The sequence below is a fragment of the Thalassophryne amazonica genome, chromosome 16, assembly GCF_902500255.1.
Source record: "Thalassophryne amazonica chromosome 16, fThaAma1.1, whole genome shotgun sequence".
In the NCBI taxonomy this organism is placed as follows: Eukaryota; Metazoa; Chordata; class Actinopteri; order Batrachoidiformes; family Batrachoididae; genus Thalassophryne; species Thalassophryne amazonica.
The window spans coordinates 82,330,428-82,345,658 of record NC_047118.1 but is presented as its reverse complement, the minus strand read 5'-3'; the positions used below and the strand labels follow the sequence as shown (position 1 = coordinate 82,345,658).

Here is a 15,231-nt window from a genome sequence, read left to right as displayed (position 1 = left end):
AAGATCTATCAAGGTCAAAATGAAATTCAGCAGGATCTGAAGCATCTGTATTTTGCAAGTTTGAAATTAGGGTGTTAACGGCATTATGAGATTGAAGACATGAATAAATCAGATTTAAAATCACTCTCTGTGAGGTCTTTGGGGTATGCATTACTTTATTTTCATTCAGTAATTTAACACAGCTCTCTCACTTTACCAGGGATACTTTTGAATGTGAGGCATCACTGTAAAACACTTTGACCACAAAAGTTGTTGTGTGTGGGCCGCCAGAAGAGGAGGTACTGCTGGCCCACCACCAGTTGGCGCTCTGCCTGAAGTGCGGGCTTCAGGCACGAGAGGGCGCTGCCGCCATGGACACAGCCGGGGGTGACAGCTGTCGCTAATTACCTCTTGACAGCTGTCACCCATCTACTCAACATCATCTCACTCCATAAAGACCAGACGTCATCTCCACCTCGTTGCCGAGATATCTTACTTCATTGGAGGTAATATCCTCAGCCGTTTTGCAATATTGTTTGTATATTGTGAGTGTTTGCAGGAGTACCGGTACCGCTGTCAGTGGAAGCTGAGAGAGCGCTAGAAGGCACTCTTTTCCTTGAGGAATCTTCAGTACTCTGCAAGTTATTGAGTGAGAGGTGGAGGTGGCATTCCCACCGTTATTGTTACTGGGTGTACACACACCCACACTTGACTGTCTTTGTTCTTCGCCAGCAGTACCAGATCCGACAGTCGGGGACGGTGATCACCTGGGAATTCGGGACTTGGCGGCTCCAGTATTCAGCGGGTTCTGGGGCGGCGGAAATCGTGTGGTTCCGGCTCTCCTCAGGACAGACGTCTTCTATCCTCGAGCCTGCCCACACGTCACCTTTGTGTATTGACAGTTGTGATATTCTGAGATTGTCTGTATGTTCGTTGTGCACATTCACAACATTAAATTGTTATATTTTGGCTCATCTATTGACCGTTCATTTGCGCCCCCTGTTGTGGGTCCGTGTCACTACACTTTCCCAACAGGATATCTCGGCCAGCGTCATGGACTCCGAGGGGGCGTCACCCGGCTGTTGAACGACCAATGGGAGAGCAGGGAGCGCAGGCGTCTGCAGGAGAGGTGATTGGTGAGCTGCAGCACATTCTCACCGCCTTTACGGCTCGGTTGGATCAATGACTGAGCAAAACATCCTCCTGAACCGCAGGGTGGAGGCTCTCTCCGCACAGATGGCGGCGAGCGTTCAGGGCGCTGCTGCAGCTCGTCCTCCTGCCGACCCTGTGCAGGATATAAATGTTCCAGTGGTGGTTCAACAACCCCTCCCACCATCCCCTGAAGCATACATAAGCCCTCCTGAGCCGTACGGAGGCTGTGTGGAGACGTGCGCGGACTTTCTTATGCAGTGTTCGCTCGTCTTCGCACAACGTCCCGTCATGTACGCGTCAGATGCTAGTAAAATAGCTTATGTGATTGCTCTGCTTCGGGGTAAAGCACGCGCCTGGGCTACGGCGCTCTGGGAACAGAACTCACGGTTGTTATCAGCATACACTGGGTTTGTGGGGGAGTTCAGAACAGTGTTTGATCACCCTAACAGAGGAGAGGACCGCTTCAACAGTGCTGCTGTCAATGAGACAGGGACGCGAGAGTGCAGCCGCTTATGCAGTCAACTTCCGCATCGCGGCTGCAAGGTCCGGCTGGAATAATGTTGCGCTCCGCGCCGCCTTCATAACGGACTGTCGTTGGTTCTGAAGGAGCAGCTGGTAGCTAAGGAGGAACCGCGGGATTTAGATGGGCTTATCGATCTCGTTATACGGTTAGACAATCGGTTGGAGGAACGCCGTCGGGAGCGAGGCGAAGGACGTGACCGGATACGTGCCGCCCCTCTCCCTTCCGGGTTCGAAAAGGGGCCGCCCTCCCCACGCTCCACAGCCGCAGCGCTTTGTGGGGCAACAGCTCCCCCTGCTGACGTTGTTAGGGAAACGCACAGGGCCAAAATGGGGAGGCTGATCCGTGGAGAGTGTTTTTCTCTGCAGCTCAACTGAGCACACACAGAGAAACTGCCCCAAACGGCCAAAACGACAACACTCGCCCTTAGAGACTGGGCTAAGGGGGGTCAAAACATTCAAGTTGAGACACACACAAATTGCCACACGACTCCCAGTCACAATCCTGAGCGGAGATTTAACCCTTCAAGCCCGAGCACTGGTGGACACGGGTCAGAAGGGAATCTGCTAGACAGCAGATGGGCAAGGGAGGTAGGGCTCCCTCTGGTGGCGCTTCCTTCGCCATTGCAGGTGCGGGCACTAGATGGCACCCTCCTCCCTTTACTCACACACAAGACACAACCAGTAACTCTGGTGGTGTCTGGAAACCATCGGGAGGAGATTGAGTTTTTTGTAACTCCTTCTACTTCCTGTGTGATTTTGGGCATCCCATGGATGTTGAAGCACAATCCCCGGATTGATTGGCCGTCTGGGGTGGTGGTTCAGTGGAGCGAACCTGCCATCGGGGGTGTTTAGGATCCTCGGTTCCTCCCGGTTCACAGGCTAAGGAGGAGGTCAAAGTCCCTCCCAATCTGACGGCAGTGCCGGTTGAGTACCACGATCTTGCTGACGTCTTCAGCAAGGATCTGGCACTCACCCTTCCCCCGCACCGTCCGTACGATTGTGCCATTGATTTGGTTCCAGGCGCTGAGTTCCTGTCCAGCAGGCTGTACAACCTCTCACGACCTGAGCGCGAATCAATGGAGACCTACATCCGGGGCTCATTAGCTGCCGGGCTGATCCGGAACTCCACCTCCCCGATGGGGGCAGGTTTCTTTTTTGTGGGCAAGAAAGATGGCGGACTTCGTCCATGTATTGATACAGGGGCTGAATGAGATTACGGTTCGCAACCGATACCCGTTGCCATTGTTAGATTCCGTGTTCACCCCCCTGCATGGAGCCAAAATCTTTACTAAGCTGGATCTTAGAAATGCGTATCACCTGGTTCGGATCCGGAAGGGAGACGAATGGAAGATGGCATTTAACACCCCGTTAGGTCACTTTGAGTACCTGGTCATGCCGTTCGGCCTCACCAACGCCCCCGTGACGTTCCAAGCCTTGGTTAACGACGTCTTGCGGGACTTCCTGCACCGATTCGTCTTCGTATATCTGGACGATATTCTCATCTTTTCTCCGGATCCTGAGACCCATGTCCAGCATGTACGTCAGGTCCTGCAGCGGTTGTTAGAGAACCGACTGTTTGTGAAGGGCGAGAAGTGCGAGTTTCACCGCACGTCTTTGTCCTTCCTGGGGTTTATAATCTCCTCCAACTCCGTCGCCCCTGATTTGCGGCGGTGAGAGATTGGCCCCAACCAACAAGCCGTAGGAAGCTGCAACAGTTCCTCGGTTTTGCTAATTTTTATAGGAGGTTCATTAAGGGCTACAGTCAGGTAGTTAGCCCCCTGACAGCCCTGACCTCTCCAAAAGTCCCCTTCACCTGGTCGGATCGGTGCAAAGCCGTGTTCAAGGAGTTGAAACGACGGTTCTCTACTGCGCCAGTTTTGGTGCAGCCCGACCCTAGCCGCCAGTTCATGGTTGAAGTGGACGCCTCTGACTCAGGGATAGGAGCCGTGCTGTCCCAGAGCGGAGAGACCGATAAGGTTCTTCACCCGTGTGCCTACTTTTCACGCAGGTTGACCCCGGCTGAACGGAACTATGACGTCGGCAATCGAGAACTCCTTGCGGTGAAAGAGGCTCTTGAGGAGTGGAGACACCTGTTGGAGGGAGCGTCTGTGCCATTCACGGTTTTCACTGACCATCGGAACCTGGAGTATATCAGGACCGCCAAGCGGCTGAACCCCAGGCAAGCCCGCTGGTCACTGTTCTTCGGGCGTTTTGACTTCCGGATCACCTATCGCCCCGGGACCAAGAACCAGAGGTCGGATGCCTTGTCCCGGGTACACGAAGAGGAGGTCAAAACTGCACTGTCGGATCCACCGGAGCCCATCCTGCCTGAGTCCACTCTCGTGGCCACCCTCACCTGGGACGTGGAGAAGACCGTCCGGGAGGCCCTGGCACGGAGCCCGGACCCAGTAACAGGTCCGAAGAACCGTCTGTACGTCCCACCAGAGGCCAGAGCTGCAGTCTTGGACTTCTGTCACGGTTCCAAGCTCTCCTGTCATCCAGGGGTGCGAAGGACCGTGGCAGTTGTCCGGCAGCGCTTCTGGTGGGCGTCTATGGAGGCAGACGTCCGGGAATATATCCAGGCCTGCACCACCTGTGCCAGGGGCAAGGCAGTTCACACGAAGGCCCAAGGACTCCTCCAGCCGCTGCCGGTGCCTCATCGCCCCTGGTCCCACATCGGCCTGGATTTCGTCACGGGCCTCCCGCCGTCCCAGGGCAACACCACCATCTTCACGATAGTGGACCGTTTCTCCAAGGCGGCCCACTTCGTGGCCCTCCCGAAGCTCCCAACAGCCCAGGAGACAGCAGACCTCCTGGTCCACCACGTTGTCCGTCTGCATGGGATACCCTCCGACATCGTCTCAGATCGTGGTCCCCAGTTCTCCTCACACGTCTGGAGGAGCTTCTGCAGGGAACTGGGGGCCACCGTGAGCCTCTCGTCCGGGTACCATCCACAGACGAACGGACAGGCAGAGCGGGTCAACCAGGAACTGGAACAGACCCTCCGCTGCGTCACATCCGCGCACCCGACGGCCTGGAGTAACCATCTGGCCTGGATCGAGTATGCGCATAACAGCCAGGTGTCTTCGGCCACCGGCCTCTCCCCATTTGAGGTGTGTTTGGGGTATCAACCCCCGTTGTTTCCCGTGGTGGAGGGAGAGGTCGGTGTGCCCTCGGTCCAGGCCCACCTGCGGAAGTGCCGTCGGGTGTGGCGCTCCGCCCGCTCTGCCTTGTTGAAGGCCCGGACGAGGGCGAAGACCCATGCAGACCGCCGGCGATCCCCGGCCCCTGCTTACCAGCCCGGGCAGGAGGTGTGGCTTTCCATGAAGGACATCCCCCTCCAGGTGGACTCCCCGAAACTTCAGGACAGGTACGTTGGCCCCTTCAAGATCCTCAAAGTCCTCAGTCCTACCGCAGTGAAGCTCCAACTCCCGGCTTCACTGCGGATCCATCCGGTTTTCCACGTGTCACGTATCAAACCTCATCACACCTCACCCCTCTGTGCTCCCGGACCGGCGCCCCCTCCTGCTCGGATCATCGACGGGGGGCCGGCTTGGACGGTGCGCCGGCTCCTGGACGTCCGTCGGATGGGTCGGGGGTTCCAGTACTTGGTGGACTGGGAGGGGTATGGACCCGAAGAACGCTCCTGGGTGAAGAGGAGCTTCATCCTGGATCTGGCCCTCCTGGCCGACTTCTACCGTCGACACCCCAACAAGCCGGGTCGGGCGCCAGGAGGCGCCCGTTGAGGGGGGGGTCCTGTTGTGTGTGGGCCGCCAGAAGAGGAGGTACTGCTGGCCCACCACCTTTGGGCGCTCTGCCTGAAGTGCGGGCTTCAGGCACGAGAGGGCGCTGCCGCCATGGACACAGCCGGGGGTGACAGCTGTCGCTCATTACCTCTTGACAGCTGTCACCCATCTACTCAACATCATCTCACTCCATAAAGACCAGACGTCATCTCCACCTCGTTGCCGAGATATCATACTTCATTGGAGGTAATATCCTCAGCCGTTTTGCAATATTGTTTGTATATTGTGAGTGTTTGCAGGAGTACCGGTACCGCTGTCAGTGGAAGCTGAGAGAGCGCTAGAAGGCACTCTTTTCCCTGAGGAATCTTCAGTACTCTGCAAGTTATTGAGTGAGAGGTGGAGGTGGCATTCCCACCGTTATTGTTACTGGGTGTACACACACCCACACTTGACTGTCTTTGTTCTTCACCAGCAGTACCAGATCCGACAGTCGGGGACGGTGATCACCTGGGAATTCGGGACTTGGCGGCTCCAGTATTCACCGGGTTCTGGGGCGGCGGAAATCGTGTGGTTCCGGCTCTCCTCAGGACAGACGTCTTCTATCCTCGAGCCTGCCCACACGTCACCTTTGTGTATTGACTGTTGTGATATTCTGAGATTGTCTGTATGTTCGTTGTGCACATTCACAACATTAAATTGTTATATTTTGGCTCATCTATTGACCGTTCATTTGCGCCCCCTGTTGTGGGTCCGTGTCACTACACTTTCCCAACAAAAAGTACTATATACAGTAAATGCAGTCCATTTACATCACAGCTCGTGCCAACCAATTATACAACAGCTAAAATATGAAAACAGTACTGACAGCATTCATCATTTATGAATTGCAACTCCATTAAATATGTATAATTTAGAGGACCTTGGAACATATTTCTCAGTATTTTCCCAATAACTGCTCAAAGAAAAGACTAATGATTCAACAGATGTATTGGCTATGACTACAAAGCACATATTATTCATCAACTCATATTTCATAAATACTATGACTTAAGAAACCTACTGAAAATAGTTTGGTATAATTATTTCAGAGATTTTACATATTTCATTAATGTAATTTAATAAATCTACTGAAGTTAAATCTGAGTAGCCAGTCTGGTCTGTGTGAGCCTGGACCTGTCAGATCCCAGAAGCTAAGCAGCATAGGTCCTGGTTAGTACTTGGAGGAGGGGAGACCTCTTTGGAAGACCAGGGACTGTGTGGGTTTCTCCAGGGAAAACTGGAGCTGTGTCAGGAAGGGCATCTGGCATAAATCTGGCAAATCCCAATGTGTAACTGTGCTGGCTCTGCTGTGGTGACTCCGCTCAAACGGGAACAGCTGAAATCCAAACAACAAAAACAAAATCAGAGGTGCAGATGCAGTACTGGACCCTTCTGGGGAAGAAAGAAATGAGGTGGAAGGCAAGACTCAGTTTACCAGTAGATTTATGTTCCTATGTTCCATGAGGTTTGGGTAATGGCCAAAAGAACGAGGTCGCGGATACAAGCACTGGAAATGAGATTCTTCTATCTGGGTATCTGGGCTTACACCCAGGGACAGTGTGAGAAGCTCAAACATCTGGAAGGAGCTGCTGTTTCTTTGCATCAAAAGGAGCCAGTTGCGGTGGTTTGAGAACCTGGTACAGAAGATGTCCCTGGTCCACTCCCTAGTGAGATCTTGCAGGCGTGTTCAACTGGGACGAGGCCCGAGACGACATGCTGGAGGGACCACATTTGGCTTGGGAATGCCTTGGGATCCCCCAGGATGGGGTCAAAGATTTAGACAAAGATAGGGAAGTGTGGACTGAGCTGCTTGCTGACACCCCCCCACGTGCACAGACAGGCTGCTCATAATGTCACTGAAACACCACAGGGAGAAGAAGTATGACGATGAAAGAAATAAGTGTGGTCCGTCTTACCAGGCCTGAGTGCTGAGGAGCTCCTGTTCTTTGGCAGCCAGCTGGGCTCGAAGCTCTGCTAGTTGTGCCTGCAGGTCAGCTAGCTGTTCCTGGATGTCAGCCAGCTCCGCCTCCACCTTCCGCTTGGACTTTTCCATGTCCTGGCGACCTTTTTCTTCTTTCTTCAGACGCACTATACATACAGCGCATGCAGTATGTCAGATGCGAGCATCACCACCAACTCCTAGCTTGAGGCTGGCTCCAAAAACCAGTAGATTGCCATAGAGGCTCATGTTAAAATGTCCAATTTTTGAGAAGAAATAAATATAACAGCCTGGTCCAAAACACAGTTTTGATCTGCATAGCAAGTTTCCACATCTCTGGCCACAATCTGGGGTGTTGGGGATGATTTTTTTCAGTTTAACATATTTCAACCCATAAAGTTGTGAATGATTAGTGTTGCAGTCACTTTGAGTGATCTGCAGTGTGTGCCGGTGAGTCGATTTCAGAGCTCTGCTGCCAGAGAACGCTGGCTGTGGCTGTTGTGGAGAATCACGTCTGCTCTTTCTGAGTATTTTATGACATATCTGTAATAATATGCTGAGTGGATAATTGTCCTAACAGACCATCTACAAACTCTGCACTGCAGTATTTCAGTTGAGTGAAAGTTCATGTTATTTAATTTTGTATGTTAACAGTGTTACCATGTTTACCAGGTATCGGTGTCTCCATATCATTTATAACGTTTTTTTTTTTACATTTTTTTTTCAATTATGTATTTATTTATTCCTTCTTTCAGCAAATACAGAAGTAAAATCCATCATTATATGCAGATAAAACATAATAATCTGTACATCAGAGCCGTCCCACTTAGGATCTGCCTCAGCCACCAGTGCCGTGCATTTCAATAAAACGTATGAGAAGGAATTTTTTTTTATGCTTATACCCTGAACACACACTCAGTCACAGTATTATTAAACAAAACAAATGTATAAAAAAAATTCCAAAACATAATGATAAACCAAAGGCGGAAAGTATTGAAGACTTGAATGTCAAATAGTTGCAATAGGATTTAAAAACGGTTCCAAATTCTTTCATATGTGTCCAGTTGTCCATTTATTTTACAGATGAGTTGTTCAAATGAAGCAGTTTCTGCCAAGGCAGTGAACCACTCTGAAAACGTGGGGCCATTCTGTCCTTTCCAATGTCTTAAGATGACCCGTTCTGAAAACCAGAGCCCAGTCCTTGAAAAATAAACACCCAAACCAAGCTTAGCCTATCACATTTAGCTTTAACAAGGGGGTGTGTTCAGGCTTTATTCATCCCCCACACGTTAAGCACGGCCTTACCAATGCTCCACCTTTTTTACCCATTTATAGGTTGGCCGGGATGTAGGCAGAGTTAGTACAGAGCAGTCACGCAGGTTCGTCATATACAGTCTACAGTAGTGTTCAGAATAATAGTAGTGCTATGTGACTAAAAGGATTAATCCAGGTTTTGAGTATATTTCTTATTGTCACATGGGAAACAAGGTACCAGTAGATTTAGTAGATTCTCACAAATCCAACAAGACCAAGCATTCATGATATGCACACTCTTAAGACTATGAAATTGGGCTATTAGTAAAAACAAAAGTAGAAAAGGGGGTGTTCACAATAATAGTAGTGTGGCATTCAGTCAGTGAGTTTGTCAATTTTGTGGAACAAACAGGTGTGAATCAGGTGTCCCCTATTTAAGGATGAAGCCAGCACCTGTTGAACATGCTTTTCTCTTTGAAAGCCTGAGGAAAACGTTCAAGACATTGTTCAGAAGAACAGCGTAGTTTGATTAAAAAGTTGATTGGAGAGGGGAAAACTTATACGCAGGTGCAAAATATTATAGGCTGTTCATCTACAATGATCTCCAATGCTTTAAAATGGACAAAAAAAACAGATGCGTGGAAGAAAATGGAAAACAACCATCAAAATGGATAGAAAAATAACCAGAATGGCAAAGGCTCACCCACTGTTCAGCTCCAGGATGATCAAAGACAGTCTGGAGTTACCTATAAGTGCTGTGACAGTTAGAAGACGCCTGTGTGAAGCTAATTTATTTGCAAGAATCCCCTGCAAAGTCCCTCTGTTAAATAAAAGACGTGCAGAAGAGGTTACAATTTGCCAAAGAACACATCAACTGGCCTAAAGAGAAATGGAGGAATATTTTGTGGACAGATGAGAGTAAAATTGTTCTTTTTGGGTCCAAGGGCCACAGACAGTTTGTGAGACGACCCCCAACTTCTGAATTCAAGCCACAGTTCACAGTGAAGACAGTGAAGCATGGTGGTGCAAGCATCATGATATGGGCATGTTTCTCCTACTATGGTGTTGGGCCTATATATTGCATACCAGGTATCATGGATCAGTTTGGATATGTCAAAATACTTGAAGAGGTCATGTTGCCTTATGCTGAAGAGGACATGCCCTTGAAATGGGTGTTTCAACAAGACAATGACCCCAAGCACACTAGAAAACGAGCAAAATCTTGGTTCCAAACCAACAAAATTAATGCCTTGCAGATGCGAAGAAATCATGCAAAACTGTGGTTATACAACTAAATACTAGTTTAGTGATTCACAGGATTGCTAAAAAAGCAGTTTGAACATAATAGTTTTGAGTTTGTAGCGTCAACAGCAGATGCTACTATTATTGTGAACACCCCCTTTTCTATTTTTTTTACTAATAGACCAATTTCATAGCCTTAAGAGTGTGCATATCATGAATGCTTGGTCTTGTTGGATTTGTGAGAATCTACTGAATCTACTGGTACCTTGTTTCCCATGTAACAATAAGAAATATACTCAAAACCTGGATTAATCTTTTTAGTCACATAGCACTACTATTATTCTGAACACTACTGTATGTTTGATAGTTATTAAAGTTTCTTTCCATTAGTTTTTATTTTTATTTACATTTTGTTTTCAGTTCGGCAGCACAGTGGCTGGTTGGTTCTGGGATCTTTGGTTCTGGGACCTCTTCCTGCGGGGGTCTTTCTGTGTGCAGTTTGCATGTTCTCCCCGTGTCTGTGTGGCTTCCCTTTGGGTTCTCCGGCTTCACTCCCACTTCCAAAGATATGCAGGTTAGGTGAGCTGGTAACTTTAAACTCAGCAGAGGTGTGAGTGCGAGTGAGTTTGTCTACGTGGCCCTTCGACAGGCTGACGTCCTGTCTAGGGTGTCCCCTCTCTCGCCCTATGTCTGCTGGGATAAGCTCCAGCCCCCCTGCATGACCCTTGATTGGAGTACAGGGTGTAGAAAATGAATGAATGTTTTCAGTTCAGTTAGATGGTAGTCTGATGAACTAACGTGCCGAATGTACACATGGATGTGTGTCAGATCTGAATCCTGCCCCCTCACTTTAACACCATCATGCCCGTGTGCTTGTGATCTAGAGGATGTGGCCCTACAGGTATAAATGTATAAAAGTATAAACATTTGAGTAATAACTAAATTGTTGTTTGAACTGCAGAGCTCAGTTTGTTAGTGCTGACTAACCCTCCAGGTCAGAGATCATAGACTCGTGTTTGTTCTTAAGTTTGATCAGGTTCTTGGACTTCTCCTCCTCCTCGGCCAGGTTGGAGCTCATATCAGCCATCCTCTCCTCCAACAGCTTCCGCTCCTGGAAACAGAATCAGGAGAACCAGGTGAGTGCAGTACTTATAGTTTATAGTATATCGTTTATGGAACTATAAACACGTCGTCTCCTGCAAAGTTACCTGTCAAACACTGTTGAACCAATAAATGTCAAGTATGTTCTCCCAACTTTTCAAAAATCACACACATTAAATAAACAATTCATGGCACAGTTTTTGTTCAATAACTGAACATTCTGGCTCAGTCGAAACATTTCTCAAATAAATTAAATTAGTTTAATTAATGACACAATAGTGGGAAAAAAATGATAGAATCTGTCATTAAATTTGCATTATGAGAACAAATCCCAACATGGCGAAAAATGCTAATCAGTCTGCATTTAAAGTAGGGATGGGATGACTAGTTGACTATTTTCATTAGTTGACTCGTCAAAAGCCATTTATTAAGTAATTAATAAATGGCTAAATAAATAAATTAAGTTTCTTAAGCCGTTTATTTATTGACCCTTAAAAAAGAGTGGACCTGCTGGAGTCGCCATCACTCACGTCACTCAGTGAAGAAAGTGTGTTAGTCAGCTCACACGGGTCGTCTAAGCCTAGTAAATGAATGCAGGTATTGTCTTCAGGCGAATGCTGGGTTTTTTTTTTTGTATTTGTGATTTTGTGCTTATATTTGTTGTTTGAGTTTCACTCAAAAACTGAAATAAAATTTAAAACGCAATAAAAAGATGACCATAAAAAAATACAATAACAAAAACACATCATAACACTAATGATAAAACAAGGAAAACAAATGAGTCTTTAAACGTGACTTAAAAGTCTCCACAGTATCTGACTGCCGAATGTGTGCCGGGAGATCGTTCCACAGAGCTGGAGCACGGTAGGAGAAAGCTCTGTGACCGGCAGACTTTTTATTCACTCTGGGAACACACAGAAGTCCTGCACCCTGAGAATGCAGGGCCCGAGCCGGTACATAAAGGCTTACCAGATCAGCCAGATAAGGAGGTGCAAGTCCATGAACAATTTTATAAACTAACTGTACTTTAAAATCTGATCTTGCGGCAACTGGAAGCCAGTGCAGGGATGGCAAAACGGGCGTAATGTGGTCAAACGTTCTGCTTTGTGACAAAAAGTCTGGCAGCAGCATTTTGAACCAGTTGAAGACCCCTAATCCTGGACTGCGGTAAATCAGAAAATAGAGTATTACAATAGTCCAGTTTAGAGGAGACAAATGCATGAATCAAAGTCTCAGCATCAGCCATAGACAGGATGGGACGAATCTTCGCTATATTTCGCAAATGGAAGAAAGCAGTCCTCGTAATGTCTCTAATGTGGAGATCAAAGGACAACGTAGGATCAAAAATTACTCTAAGGTTCCTCACTTTATCTGTATGATGTATAACACACAAACCTAAGCTAAGTACTAGCTGATCAAATTGATGCCGATACCTCGCTGGACCAAGAACCATAGCTTCAGTCTTATAAGAATTTAAAAGTAGGAAATTACTAGACATCCAACTTCTTACTGATGCAAGGCAATCTTCCAAAGATTTTATGTGAATGAGATTACCAGCAGTTATCCCGGAGGAATGTCGTGAAAATTTCCATATTTAGGAAAAAATTTCATTTTTAGAAAAAAGTAATCCACACCTAACTGCATAAGTGCGTTTTTAAGCACATCCATAAGCATGGCAGACCTTTAGGAGGCAGTGGCCAAGCATCCGTCTGTTGACGTCACTTCCACAAAACGTGAAACATGGTGCCAGGCTCGTTCGTGTGGACCGATAAGGAGACAGAATTGCTCTTAAACATAGTTTTGGAATATAAAGTCAGCAAGACACAAGAAAATGTTAATTGGGAGTCTTGCCAAAGCAAGTACGTGGACATACTGACACCGTTTTCAGAGCAATATCCTGCGGAGACCTCCAATGAGTTTCCCCATCGAAGGGGAGAGCTAACACGGGATACCCTGACCACAAAAATTAAGACAATCAGGGGCAAATATCGCCTGGCTGTTGATAGCGGATGCAGGAGCGGGTATGGGGCAGTCGTTCTGCTTTATTTCAAGCTATGTGAACAAATATTGGGCGGTTCCCCCACCACTACAGCCATGTCCTCTGGCATTGAAACAAATGACTTGGATGATAGCCTCCCTGTTCTCTCGCCTTCTATGTCCTCCTTGTGCCCTGCGGGGCCATCCGACGCTGTGTCAGACACTGAGCAGGAGAGCAGTGTGACAACTGCAGTGAAACAGAGGAGAGACCAGCTTCAGGTGTGTATTTACACTGACTCTATAGTAGAGAAGCTTGAATCTTCGACTGGACTGGGTTGCTTGATGCGAGGACATTTCACTTCAAATCGCAGAAGCTTCCTCAGCTAAAATTCTTGCTCTGGTAGTCTGACTTCTGTCTTGACCCTTGTAGAGAAGAACAAACACAAGCCACAAAAGCTGGAGTTTTAAACCTAACCAGACCCCTCCTACTGAGAGGCAGACTGCTATTGGCTAGTGACTAAACAATTACTTTAATTAGCACCTATTGTGCTCTAGTTAGCACCCTCCTAATGACAGGCGTCAGTCCCTCCTAACGATGGGACTGACGCCTCTCCTTATGTGTCTCCTGATGACGTGAATGACTCATTACCATGAACAAAAGACTGAAACTGCTTTGACCTGAGTACCCCATTGTAAACAGGACAAACCGTGTCTCAGACCCCCTCCCCGGTTAAGGCTGGGTTTCAAGTGTTTCACATACAATGCCTCCTTCACCCCTCTCTCAAACCATTTCTCCTCTCTGGCTAAAATGTTAACTTCCTTGTCCTCAAACGTGTGGTTAGTGTCTTTAAGGTGGAGATGAACTGCAGACTGAGGTCCACTGGCGCCCTCTCTGCGTTGCTGGTATAGCTTTTTGTATAACCACCTGGACAACTGAGAGCCTTCACAGAAACATTACAGTGACTCATTATAAATTTTGGCTGTTTAGCTTAGCAGTGCATGTAAATATAGAAATGAATGATTTGTTGCCATAATGTCATTTCAAGAGGTTAAAATAGAATGAAACTGATGTAAAATATTTCCTTCTGATTTCTTTTTGTTTTTATAAAGGCTAAACTGAAGGGACACTGGCAAGACCGTTTTAAGAGAAAGCTGCCAGTTGAGACCCAGTGGCTTAATGCTCTTGAAGAGGACCAGCGCGTAAAGAAGAGATTGGTGGACCTTTAGGAACCAACCAGTCCCAGCAGAAGACTGCCCCTCCCTGAGCCTGGTTCTGCTGGAGGTTTCTTCCTGTTAAAAGGGAGTTTTTCCTTCCCACTGTAGCCAAGTGCTTGCTCACAGGGGGTCGTTTTGACCGTTGGGGTTTTACGTAATTATTGTATGGCCTTGCCTTACAATATAAAGCGCCTTGGGGCAACTGTTTGTTGTGATTTGGCGCTATATAAAAAAATTGATTGATTGATTGATTGATCTGAAAACAAGCAGCTGATAATTTTGCTAAAATCACAAATACACTTTGCACACTCACTTCATCCATTGCTGAAGGTTTTTCCCTTTTAAGACACGTCATGCAGCCTCCTGCACAACCTTCATATTACATGCCATATGAAGCAAGAGGGCACAATTATTCACGTACACCATCTCTACAGTCAGTCCACCCAAATCAAGCATTTCATTCAATGTCAAACAATTCACCTTTTGCCAGAGGAACAAAACAAGATGCCTCCCATTCCAGCAATCCTGCTGAGAGCACAGGGTCCACAGGGTTCTCCTATACCCAAGACCTTTTCAGTGATGATTAATGAATGCTGTGGTCCTTCAGAATGATCAAGCATTAAGTTTTACATGTATAAGTGTTCACTATTGTTTATGGATATGTTTGCACTACAATTCTCATAAGGTCATTTATTTAAATGAAGGGTGCTGAAGATAAACACAGTTGTATTTGCACAAAAAGCCTCTTTATTATTTCAGTTTTACTGTCGCTTTTTTAATTTACATGGACGTTTTTGCACATTTGCCTTAAATTGCTCACTGGCAAGCTGAATGTTGTTTTTTTTTTTTTTTTTTGGATAACAAACGTTTTTTGCTAAGCAATTTGTGCGGTTTGAAAGATATGTGAACATATAACTGATTTCACATTATTTGTGAACATTAATCAAGAATAACTTGTTGCAAGAGACTGCAGCCACTTAATTTTGTGTATAACTTTGGTGTAACATGTCATAGCCCCACATTAGTTTCCTCACTCCCTCTCCAGACAACATTCTCTGTTTTATG

The 15,231-nt window shown here is 47.2% G+C and overlaps 1 protein-coding gene across 1 annotated transcript in view; it reads right to left on the bottom strand.

The window, feature by feature from the left end:
- LOC117528774 (myosin-11-like) overlaps positions 1 to 15,231 on the bottom strand; it is a 392,454-nt gene that overhangs the window by 223,536 nt on the left and 153,687 nt on the right. The window contains 2 exon segments of the mRNA XM_034191402.1: positions 7,355 to 7,526; positions 10,861 to 10,984. Coding sequence (XP_034047293.1) covers positions 7,355 to 7,526; positions 10,861 to 10,984 — 296 coding nt within the window.